Here is a 12,928-nt window from a genome sequence, read left to right as displayed (position 1 = left end):
GTAATAATTTTTTTCAATCTGTTGTTATCTATAATTTCGTAAAAAATTATATGCAGTTCCAAAAAGTTACTAAGTGATGTTTGTAACGAGGAACGCGTTATTATTTTAACAAAAATTCGCGGCAATTTACGACCAAAAGGACTGAATATAAAAAGTGATGAAAAAATGAGAGAATGAAAAAACGGTTAGTACACAAATGAAGAGAAAGCTTGATATAAAATGCGAACGGTATTAACGATGTTCGACGCATTCGTTAAAAATTTAGGCCGCAAATTATTTTTATATCGCGGCAGTCTAAATTCAAACTATAATTAATAAACTTTTAATTATTTCTTCGCGTCAAAGGACTTTCTATATCGGATGCCATTACTGTCGGTAGGGAAAAAATTTCACAATACATCGAAGCCCATAATTCGTCTTTTAAATGAGAATTATCGAGTGCAGTTGAACGCGTCCCCTGAAAAATCCAAGGGCGTCATTAGACGTAATTGTTGGCCTTAATGAAACAAAGTCTTGCCGCATCGTTAATGTCGCGCAAGCAGAAAGCAGTTTACTGTCACGACTTTTTACGTCCGCGCAACGTGTCTGAAACTTTTCTCAAGTAATCCCCGCGGGGAAAAAAAGCGTATTATCCCCTCTTTAATTAACCCTCGATACGTTCGACTAAAACTTTAGCGTAATAACTTGTTAGAAAAACTGATCAAAGAGATTTGGACATTCGAAGTAAAATAATTTCGATCAAGCACGATCATACGCGGTATACGAAGGCGTAGAGAAAACAGTGGAAACAAGGCAGTATCGTTTTGTTCAGAAACTTTATTTATTACATACACTAGCCGACTACTATGCATGCGTTGGGGCATTCGGATACAGGGAGTTTCGCTTGAGATCCGAAGCGCGTTGTTAAGTGTGTGTCTCACAAACAACAGCGGTGTACTTTTCGTTTTACTTCGTTTTTATCACCCTTGCCTCCGTGGAGAATGTGGTTACCCTCATCCCGTAATTGTTTCGTTTAAATTATAGTGCGTTATGTTACGTGTTATAGTCCGGTGGGTCTAAGACGAACGACGCCCTCTGCTCGTCGAGATCCCTTGTTCCTATCCAGTCGACGAGGGGATTACTTCGCCCCGTTTAAACGAAGAGTAAAACAGAAGAAAAAAGAGGAAAAAAACGAACGAAACGTCCAAGAGTGACGCGATCGGAAAGCAATTGCTCGAGGATAAGTACGAGATGAGAATCGAGACGATCACGGGACCGACTGTGAACGCGAAAGCCGCAAAGAGACTCGTCCGACTTAGTATGCCTCGTAACCACATATATTCGCATTTATATTTATATATATATATATATACTTTTTGTATTTATATATTTATATACAGTGGGCGGGGGTAAGGTAACGGCGCCAGCGCGGCGCGGAAATTCGTTTTCAAGTGAAAGAATAAAAATTACACGTAAATACCTCTGTGGGAACGATGCGTGCTTTGCGAGTTGCTTGTCTTTTTTTTTTAATCCTAGGATGCAAAACGAGAGGAAATAGTTAAATATTATCTCTTCGAAGATCCTTCGTTCCTTTTTACATCTCCCTCGCGATTCTCTGTGCCAAGTTTCGTGGAATTTACTTGTTCTGAATTATGTGTAACCAATTAAGAAATAAGAGCGATTCTTTCGTATCGAGGGAAACTGGATTTTTGTTGGTGTTATTTGCATCAGAAGTTTAGAATCGTTGAAGAATGCGCACAGAGAATCAAGGATCCTCTCGTTAACCCATTAGTTGCATCCTAGGATCAATTCTAATCAGCCTTGAGCGTTCTGCTCGTCCGTCGAGGCACCATTACCCTGACCGTCACCTCACGTAGTTGTATCCGTAAATAAAGTATAATGCCTTATCGAGCTAGAACTTATACCGACATATTGCACATTTGACAACAGTTACGTCTTCTTTAAGTACTTGGGTATAGGAAGTGTTCGCTAATAAACATTTTCCGTTGCACTCTGTCTCGCGATGTCCACGAGACCCTCTCTCTCTCACTCTCTCTTTCTCTTCTCCACTTACACATACACGCATACACGCACACTCTATCTCGATACGTCCATCTTTTAATGATCAATCAATCCGCGCGGTTGTCAAATTTACCGGCGACTTTCGAAGAATTCTCTCAGACTTTTCCAATACTGAAAAGCATATCACCCTGAGAGCGCGTCACTCGTGACACGCTCAAGATCGAAGTTCGATGTGTACGGTGGGTCCAGTGATTCGTAAATTCGTCTCACTCGTGTCGTGGTAATTTCATCAAGTTCGTCTATGTTTCGTTGCAAATCGTTCAGTGGTCATCTAAAGGCGAATTGTTCGATTCACGAGGCACGCAAGCATACTTTCCTCTCTCTCTCTCTTTCTTTCTTTCATACTCTCCCTTTCTCACTTCTCTCGACTCACTGTAGTCAACGTAATCACGATGTAGCACACACTCGTCGTCGTATATATGTATATATTTATACTCGCACTATTTAAAGCGGCTATAACTCCTAATTAGTTGTTCGTCCTCCACTTGAGATCGATTCACCCGCGACTCGTTCGCCCGGTCGCGAGTCCCCGCGTCGAGCGTCGACGATTTTTCTGGGCCCTCGATCGAGCGCGCGAACGAGCCGATGTCGACGGGTGGATTGGCTCGAGCTTTTCGTCGCTCCGCGATCGATGCTTCGTCATTGTACTTGGCCGTCCATAGGCCACCGTTTCGTTGAATGAGGACCGGCTCGAAGTGATTCTCGTCGCTCGTCGCCCCCCTCGCGATCGGCGTATCGTTCGATTCGTCGACTCTGTCGAAGGTGGACGCGTTGAACGGGAGAACAGCGTAGGCCCTGTCGCGATACCGATCGTAGCTTCGACGATGCAGCCCGTTAGCGAGCGATCGTTCGCACGTATTCGCAATTGGTATTCGTTGTGTGTGCACGCGCGGGTATTACAGTGCGCGTGTCTCGTCTGTACAGTCCCCAAATAGGCAGCTCCTACGTAGACGTTTTACCCTGATTCGTCGAGATCGGACTCGATAATTGTTAGACTCGCAAGTGTTTTCGCAGCTCCGTGACGAGAGGCGAGGAACGATCCGTTCGAGATCAAGAAGACTTCCATCGCCTCTCGAGAGGCTCGATCGCAAGGATGACTCGCAGCGTTCCTCGCAGGGAACGTATAGCGCGTCTATACATATATATATATATATATGATTGAGATCGAGTCACCGACTCTTCCACGATCGATCGATCGGAATGTGCTGTTTTAGAAGGTATTGAACAAGGTCCTCTGGTCTTGGTGATTCGCGGAAGGAATGTCGGAACGGCGATTAAACGGAGGCGTGAAGCGTGCTCGACTGGGGGCCAGCAGGGTACGAGGTGCTCGTAGGCGCAGCTGTGGGCTGTAGGCTCAACTGGAGCTGATGCTGCTGCGCTTTCGCCCTCAGACAGGCGATGCTCTCGTTCCTTAGCTGCTCCGTGTCCTGAACGATCCCTACCAAACAGAGTATTCGCGTGATTAATCGTAATCCATCGATTCCACGCGCAATCGAGCGTTTTAGCGTTTTCAGCCGGTTTCATTTCAACGAATAATCTTTAACTATCGATAGCTATCGATAACGCTAGGCGTTGTGTAGGTTAAGACATGGTAGAGTGTTCTTTGGATAGATAGAATGTTTGGAGTTGGTAGGTCATTACCTGTCGACGAAGAAGGCCCCATACCGTCCTGGCTCTCCTGTCCACTCTCTGAGCTAGTGGGTCCTCCTTGGTGATGATTATGATGGGGGCTGCTTCCACTCCCGTTGTGATCGTTTCCGCTGTCCTCTCCGCCGGACTTGAGATGCTCCGCCGCTTCGATTGACTTCCGGTGCATCCCTGCGGGGCCACAGTCAATCAGTTCTTGATTATTTTCGATATCTTGACTAAAGCTGCTCGTCTTAGATGATTGAGCTGACAGAGACGAACAGAAAAACAAAGTCGAGACTTGTATACTTTTCTGCGAGGGCCGGGCATTTTGGTCATTAAGCGTTGCTGAGGCACCTTCAACAGTCTTACTTTTAACAAAACCGAGCAGCCATGTTCAGATCCGCTCTCTCCGCGGTTCTATCGGTACTCTCCGTTTTGTTAAAAGTAACGATTCAAGAGTCAACTCTCTGACGTTAGCAAAACTTAATGTTTTCGTTCGTTCGCAAGCATCTACCGTAGAATAAACATTCGACAATCCTTACCTAGCAGCCATGGCGCGACCGACTCGTTCTCCTTGGCGCTTTTCAGTATGGTTTCCGGCAGCGGTAGAGAGTGCCGCACCATCGCGCCGTACAGTCCGTACTCCGCCATTATGGTACTTCTGCCCCAACACTTCTCCGTTTTGCGCCACTTTGCTCTCCGGTTTTGGAACCAGACCTGTAACAGAAAATTTACAGCGTTACGTTCGCCTCTCCGTTGCGCCATCTACGAGGTAACCGGAAGAGGGGACCCGTGACTAATTGCAGAAGTCGCACCAACCAGAAGAGTACCTATTAGCAGCTCGCTATGGTGCCAAAGTTCCTAAATCCGGCAGAAGTTCAGCGACCATATTTTTGACTCACTTGTCCATTTAATGATCATTGTCTCCTAATTGGAGCGCTATGAGCCGCCTGGCGTGCGATCGGTTACGTGCGTGCGGTTCCACGCCGGCTCCTAGTTAACTATTACGCTTAAACGATCGGCACGGGCTTTGTTATCCCGTTTTTCGCGGTTCAGAGTCCCATTAGGCTACTTGTTAACGATTCTGATCATCGGACCACCTACGGCGGAGCCGCGTGTCGGCTCCTTCGGTCACGCTCGCCACCCCGGACCAGTTTCAACTTTAACGAGCTCGATTTCCAACAAGTTTCACGTATTACCCTCCCTAAACTAAGTAAACTAATCGTGGCTGAGAGATTAGTAACAGCGTAACGTGCAGACTGTTCCTTGAAAAAGTAAGAAAGTATATTTTTTATCAGTCTTTCGGAGTACGAGGCTTTTAATAATATTTTTCAATCTTCGACTGTAATTTATGGAAAATTGGAATATTACTGGAAAGCCAGGTATTTATTAACAGTGATGATTTGCAATATTTATCTGCAATTTGAGACAGTGTTTCCAGCTGTCAACGTTATTCACAGAAAAATGATATTCTTATGCAATGGATGATGAATAATTATTTATACGAGATATCTTCGCGTTATTTTCATTGCTGATGTCGTTCAGTGACAGAATTATCCGATTATACCACAAGTTTCTACGCGATCAATTTGTTTATGAAATATTACGTTCAGAATAATACTTGAATGACTCGTAACGAGATGCAAGAGGAAAAGGAGAAATTTTGGAAACATTTGATCAGACTGATTTAATTAAATTTACCTTTCTGTTTATTTCAGAAAAGAGGTAGATAGTCGTCGCCTGGCGCGAAGTGAGTGCCAGCGGAACAACGCCAGGAGCAATTCGATTCTCACCCCGTTCGAATCTGCGCGCAAACTATTTCATCCGACACGAATCGGTCTATTACTCGCATTCTTCTCGCAGTCGCTGCCGGCGTACGTGATCGTACGTGGTTGTTATTTAAAAAGGCCGGTACACGCATCATTTGCGTATACGATGCGTGTGCGAGGCAGAAACACGCGCGGGGGTGGCCCAGGACCGGAGGCCAGGGCGTGTACCAATTTGTAGCAACAATGCCAAAGTCACCGGCAGAATTGGAACGTAATTCGAATGAATGGGAACGCGTTGCCCTGTCAATTTGCGCTGCCACCCCGAAATTATCTTCCGCCTAGGTTTGAACGGGCCGCCCGCTCTTTTTTCCCGCGTTTCGACCCCCTCCCTCTCTCCCTCGCCTTCCAAGCGTCATGCAAATGGCGCCCCATCTATCTGATAACGAAGAACGTTCCCGTTTCCTGGATAAGAAAAAACGAGGACGATCTTTCACGATCTCTTCGAAGCTGCAATTTATGGCACGTGTCCCAACCTTTCTCGAAAAAAGCTCGCGTTAATTCTACGACAGACTGGAGTTCAGACACAGTGGGCGATTGCGTTTTATAATTTTCTCCTGGCGAAATCGTTGACGGTCCGTCAATCGTCCAGGATGAGACTGTTTCGCGATTCAGAGCCAGGGACCGCATAATCAAACGTAGTAGTCCGTCATCCCGGAAAGATGAAAGCGGAAAAGCAGAGGCGAGAGAGTAGGACGCAGAGGAATGAGAGGGATTCGCGCTGCGTCGCGGAAATTGTAATGGTCGCGCGGAACGATGAGGATCCTGCAGGAAATCTCTCTGATCGGGGACAGCTGTTTCATTCACGTCGCGCGTAAATTACGATCGTCCAGGTTGTCCAAAGCGTAATTGTTGTTCGATTTCGAGTGCGATTTTTCGACGTCGATCACGCCCAATGATTCGTACCACGAATCGAATTCGAATGTCCCTCGACTTCCGTTGCTCCCGTCCTCGAACCGTTCTCCAGTTCCTGTTTCAACTTCTACTTCCAGGCGAACGCAGGCTGTATCTTCTTCGTAACCGCGAATAAAGTATCTAAAACTTCTACTGATAAAGATATCGTGAACGTTAAGAAAAGATGGAGAACCGCTAAGGAACGACAATGAACCACAGTGACCTAAGCGCCGATACACCCCTTTTGAGGGTTGGAACTCGCGGAAACGAGGCTGGGGAACGGTCCACAGAAAGACTTGGACGAGTTCGTGAAAACTACACCCAGGTCCGTCGCGAGTGAGTCGTTCGAGGCGGTATTCGAGATCGGAAATCGCGTACCGGGATTATCCTTCGGCATCTTGGAATGGCTTACCAAGGAGACGAAGAGACAGCGAAGTACCGCTGGCAGAATTGATATATATAGAGAGAGAGGGGGATGGGGCGAGCTGGGAAGAGGGAGAGTGCGAGAAACGGGGGTACGAGGGGGGCTGCATTGCAGAAGCAGCCGGTAGCAGCAACGGCAACGAGGAGGAAGAGGATCCTTTATGGCGCGGCGTTCGTCGACTCGAAGGAGCGAGAACTCCGACGGTGGGCTCCTCGCCTACCGCCCCTCCCGCGGCCGCCGCGTCCTTCCCATTCTCTGGCCCGCCACCCCCTTTATTGGCACACCCGGTATAATAAGGAGTGAGTTTGTATTTAGTCGGCCATGCGCAGTACTGGCTGTTGGCGTATCATCGATCAGACCGGCGACTGACTATTGGACCAAAACAAGAGGATGAGAATGGGAATGAGAATAAAGAGAGAGGGATAGCCGATATATATATATACATATATATATAAAGTGTGACGCGGGGTGAGTCGAGGGAAAGTGGAAAGGGGCAGAGAGGGAAGCACACGGAGGGATGTAAAGAGAGAGAGATGAGAGAGAGAAATGGAAGGGAGGCAGAGGGAGCCAGCGATACAGCGATGGAGAGAAGGACATCGATAGGAAGATCGAGGGAAGGACTCGAGGCGAATACTACAACGGCGTCCAAGTTAGTAGACGGGTTAGTGTGTTGGTACAGGAGGAGATACGAGATGAGGCGAAGCGAGGAGGGTGATGCCTTGGGGGTGGCTGCGCTTAGGGAGGAGAACAGAAAGACCCGCGGTGGGTTCCTATGGATTACCAATACATCGATACGCGGGGTGGCACGGCCGCGGAGTCACGGATAGCCAACGATCAGACGAAAGAGAGTAACTGAACGCGGCGTCGAAGAAGAACGAGAAGAGTAGCGTTGTGTGTCGGTACAGGGGGGAGCGGATCCGAGGAATGGCAAGGGGAGAGGGTGAGACACCGATAGAGAGGACAAGTCGACGACGGCACCCACCTGCCTGCTTCTTGCTGCAACACTCGAGCTCGATGCCAGCGCGATGTATTGAAACTGAGGCTGAAGAGTCGCCGTCAGGTACCAGCAGGACAAGGGTCCTCGAAGGTCTACTTAACCGAAAGCTTTTTGATTTTCCACTGGGAAGAGAGGCAGCTAGGCGGCCGCCAGGAATACCTCGCGCGATGGACGAACGGCTAGCAAGATGGGTGGGGGTGGAGGCGGAGGGTGTGGGCGAAGCGAGAACGAGAGGAAGCGGAATTGCTGCAACAAGACGCGAGGAAACGGGGCCGTTATTTTTCTCTCAGGAACTCGCTGGGTATTGTTTTTCGCAATCCGTGCATCCCCCTCCTGGATGGACGGACCAAGAACTACGCGATCTATCGGCGAACACGGTCCTCCTCCCAATCGTCGTCGCCGCCGCGGCGCTAACACCTATACACACCCCGCAAGCTGATACTGTCCCAAGGATAATTGGAGATCTCGTTACTCCCCACCGGTAACTTCAATTTACGATCGACCGATAATGAGATATCGAGTTCTCGTTCTCCCTATTCCGCTACACCGCATCACCGCCCCACCGCCGCGCGATCTCTATCCAACCCCTGCGAGATACCCGTGTCGTCAAAGCTCAAACCGATGCCAGGATGTATTAGGTGCCCGTTACGTACTTATTAAACACGCTTTACTCATCGCGTCTTCTCCTTCGTTCCTTTTTCTCCTCGTCGCTTCATTCACCCCCTTCGGTATCCTGCGCGTCGCAACAGCACGATCGTGTTTCGACTCCGCGGAGGATCCTCGAGACAAGTATCTCCGGGATCGTGATAGCTCTATCCGAAGAAAGACTCCCGCTGGTGAAGAAGACTCGTCGTAAGCGCGTGACACGGGTCGTTGCCGCCGTCACGACGCTCGACGAAACCATCGACTCGTGCTATATCAAATATTTGTACGGATCGTTTGATATGATGTACGATGATTGCCAGCGCGACTAACGGTTCTCCGGATTCCCACGAGCGAAGCCAGTCGGCTGCTAAACCAATTAATCTCCACCGATAGGTAACGCTCTCGTGGTGGACCTGCGAGGACGTCGCATTAATTCCAGGAAAACGCTGTCACTTGTTTGCGGCTGAATGCGCGAACAACCGTGTCCCGTCGTCTTTGTCGGTCATCGACTGGCTGGGGTCCGCGGAAATGGACCCCACGCTGCGAAGTGGCACGCGCCGGATGGATCATTAGGTGGGACACTTGCTGGACGAAGGACCACGAAGAGGGTGCCCAGCGTTAATCATGACTTAGCCTCGACGACTAGACAAGTTCCCCCTGAAGGAGAGTGAATTAATATAAACTGAATTTCGATTACGACCAGTCCCTGATCGTGTATGGAGAACCTATGGTAATTCCCAATGCACTGTTCCCTACGATAAAGGGTTGGACGTTTCTAAGGTTCAAAATTACGTCGCACGTATAATACGAGATATTGGAATTCCTACATCGTTCTCAAAAGGTGTTATCCCAAGTTAACCATCCAGAATGATTCAATTTTCCCTCCGCACCAGGTATCGATTAGTTGATTACCGGAGGATCACCTGATTGGGGTGATCAATTCCACGGAACAGGGAACCCTATCCAAGCTGTTACGCTAACCAACGTTATTATCCAAGTCTTATTGGTCGTGGTTTACATCCAGTAGCTCTGGACTGCATTAACGCAGACAGGGGGTCGCGATGGTTTCCGTATTCAACCGTGCAAAGTACATCGCGTCGCACAGTGGTCGAAGCAAACGTGCGAGGCGCCATATTCAAGGATTCGCGTCTAGTTGCAAGTTGGAAGAACATAATGCGTGTACGCATTGCGGATAAGAGACCAGCAACGATATCACCAGCCAAAAGCTCTCTTGGACTAATTTCCAGTTCGGTTTGGAGAGTAGTCCGGTCGAGATCGCATTAATTAACACGAAGACGTTGCTCGTCTCCGATTCACGGACTCCTATCCCACTTCCGGTGCACGCAGACCTGTTCCCAGTTCTCACGTCTCGCCTCAGTTTTCACCACGCAGACTCCGGGTCTCGATAGCGTTTCATCGGCGACGAGGGCGTGGCGAAACTTCGGACCATGCTTCTAACTTAATTCGGTTAGTCGAGATTTATATCCGCATCCAACGTTCGCCACCGGCTCTGCCACCGCTGCCCCGCTCCTCCCTCTCAGATTTCGCCGCGGCGCAACGGGGGTTTATTAGAATTTATAAGCGGTCCCGTTGACAATCCTACGACGCCCAAATTGCTAGATATTCCGTGAGCCCGATTTCCGTCGAGGAGAGAGAGAGAGAGAGAGAGAGAGAGAGAGAGAGAGAGAGAGAGAGAGAAAGGGTCCCTTATTTATTTGCCAGTCGGGGCGCTCGCGCGCCACCGGCTGCGCCGCGCGCCTGGTACACTCGAGATGCGCGTTCCTGGTCAATTTTTGGGGTGGAACGCGGCCAACCGGAATTCATCGCTTTGTTTGCCGCCGGTTTTACGAGCTCCGACCGGCCTCCTTTCGCTACCGAGAATCATCGACCTAAGAAACTGTCTGATGCATACAGTCGTTCGCTAAATTATCGGTTGACGCGTGAACCATCCAGCCTGATTTCTCGATCCTCCTCCATAGAAAGTGACTGAAATTTCGATTCAAAATAAGATTGCGTGGACGACTCATTGAGATGAAATTTTCACGTGGCTTCGTCGAATATTGCAACACCTCTCCTAGGGGATGCTTATCCGTGTCACTGGAGGGGGTGAACGCCACTTGTCAGTGTCTATCTAGACACGCAAAAGTCAAAGGGCCCCACCCTCTGTTGGTGAAGATCATTTAATCATTCGGCGACGACCGATAGAAAATTCATGAGCTCGAGGCCACCACCGGCCACGGAACCCTATTACGAGGGTTGCAGGGTCCACGGTCTATTGGATTCGAAGGTCGCTGGTGCACCACCCGTGGAACTAGGGCTGCTTTTATGCGCGAACGATCGGCTGGTTCTTACTACGGGATTAGGATCGCCTGTCTCCACCCCAGCGGGAATTGTTGGCGGCTGAATCACACGCGAGAATCCTATAATTCGAGTTTAATTCGATTGGTCGACAATTATGACAGCGACGGAACGGGGGGGTGGAAACACAGCGGGGCGACTGTTTCGATGGGAAAAAAAGCTGATTGTTCAACGGGACGAAACGTTTTTTCCGCGATTGGTTCGCGATCAATTAGTTCCGGGAAACACACTGGATCCGACACTGGCGGAAAATCCGGGGATTGTCACGTAATTGCGCGCCATTATACGTAAAAATGCCTGGAATCTAAAAAGCGGTCACGCGAGATTACACGTTCCATTAAATCGGCATATTTTCGAATCGTTTCACGATTCACGATTACTGGTGCGTTGAAAATTTCTTTTGATCAGCATCCGCCCAGTGTTTTATATTAACAGTCTTATTTGCCATCGCTCGTCGAGCCGTCCGAAGGGTAGTTTTTTCTTTTCTTTCTTTTAAGTAGACATCGGTACGACTCTACTTTGACGGATCAATTTCATTTCCAGTTATCGTTCGCGTAGAATTTCCCAAATCAAACGGAACTCGGTCAAAGTCACTTTGAAAGATTGGAGCTTGGAGGGTGTCTCGTTTCTCCGGAATTTTCTTCGACAAGCATTTCCTTGGACTCCATTGACTCGGCTCGAGTCAGGGGCGCGGAAAATCCTTTCTGATCGCGGCGTTTTTCGGCGAGAAACTTATTTATCGTGGTGGCGAGACGCGAAACGGAGTCGCCAAGCCATCGGAAGGGAGGGCGATCCGTTCTCAGAGACGTATGCACTCGCAGGCAACGACAAGAGAGAGAGAGAGAGAGAGAGAGAGAGAGAGAGAGAAAAGTGAAGAGAGGAAGGCCAGGGCGGAGAGAGCACGGGTGAAAGAGGGAAAGGTAGCGAGAGAGAAAAGAGAAAGCCTCTTTGCGAGGTTATATTTTTGTGAAACGCACTCGTCGCTGCGCCACAAAGGTCGCTCGTCGCCATCTTCGCACTCGGTGCCGGCGTGGTTCGCGGTTGAAAACGAAAAGCCGAGAAAGCTCGTTGGATTTTAGACGCAATCAATTTAGCCTCTGTCTTTGTGCGTGGGTGGGCGTGCATGCGTGCGTGTGTGTGTGTGCGTGCACGCGCGGTGTTTGCGTGTTGGCACACGTAAAGCTCATCCGAGGACACTGCGCTCTCGAGTATTTAATGCGTTCGTAGCTTTGTAACCCCCTCCGGCTTGGTTGCACACACGCGGCCGCCCTTTTGTGCGTAGACGGCACTCGCCGCGAGTGTGCGCGTGCATCGCTTTCCTGTCGCGGACGTGGCCATCGAAAAGACAAAATCAATAATTGAGCGGGGACCAGCCACGAAATTTCCTGCCCACGATTTTCTAGCCGAGGCCTATGCGTAATCACGCCTCGATCCTGGCTCGAGCACGCGACGCATCCTTTCGGGGCTCTCAGCTGCCCTCGCAGTCCGGGGAAATTTAATTAAGTGACTAGCACCGCGATTCATTCGACGGATGCCTGGAATTTATTGGCCTATTGGTTTCGTTCGATTCTTACACGAGTTACGACCACTGATATTAATTCGATAGCGTACATCTGCTTCTACCGTTGGAATTCCACGATTCACAGACCAGCGGACGTTTCAATCTGTGCAGTGTGAAAACGAAAAAATTGTACGTGAAAATATGAAAGCGCTAGGATGAAACCAACGAAAGCACGAATCACCACGCGCGTCAGGCTGTTCTACGAACGACGATATAATTTGAAATCGAATCATCGCTGACACTCTCCAGTTGAGCCACCAGGTACAATAAAAAAGGAAGGATTTTCATAATCCGTTAACGATGGTCCGACGCGAAAATATTTATTTTACCCGTCCGAGGAGAGCTAATTTCAGGGCTCGCTGGTGTTTACACAGCGTTAGCGCGGCCTTTAGAACGTGTTAACGTCTTCTCTAGGCACTCGAACTGGAGTCTTTCTCAGCCTTTTATCCAGGATATCCACCTGTCGTGTCCCGTCCGCGGCTAAGGAACAGAATTTTTCAGAAAACACCGACCCAGCCGATCGTTGCCCCGTC

At 49.0% G+C, this 12,928-nt stretch overlaps 1 protein-coding gene across 2 annotated transcripts in view; it reads right to left on the bottom strand.

Moving 5' to 3' along the window:
• Window positions 1-3,225: 3,225 nt before the first annotated feature.
• The window catches only part of LOC143430567 (uncharacterized), a 48,445-nt gene continuing 38,742 nt past the window's right edge, over window positions 3,226-12,928 (bottom strand). The window contains exons 5-7 of one of the 2 annotated variants that reach the window (XM_076906909.1): window positions 4,233-4,407; window positions 3,703-3,954; window positions 3,226-3,499 (exon numbers count right to left, since the gene is read on the bottom strand). In XM_076906909.1, coding sequence (XP_076763024.1) covers window positions 3,336-3,499; window positions 3,703-3,954; window positions 4,233-4,407 — 591 coding nt within the window. In that variant the 3' untranslated portion in view covers window positions 3,226-3,335. The remainder of the gene's footprint in view (window positions 3,500-3,702; window positions 3,955-4,232; window positions 4,408-12,928) is intronic. The other variant, XM_076906910.1, reaches the window with a different exon arrangement.

Source organism: Xylocopa sonorina, chromosome 15 (genome assembly GCF_050948175.1).
Source record: "Xylocopa sonorina isolate GNS202 chromosome 15, iyXylSono1_principal, whole genome shotgun sequence".
Classification (NCBI taxonomy): Eukaryota; Metazoa; Arthropoda; class Insecta; order Hymenoptera; family Apidae; genus Xylocopa; species Xylocopa sonorina.
This window is presented reverse-complemented; position numbering and strand designations above follow the sequence as displayed.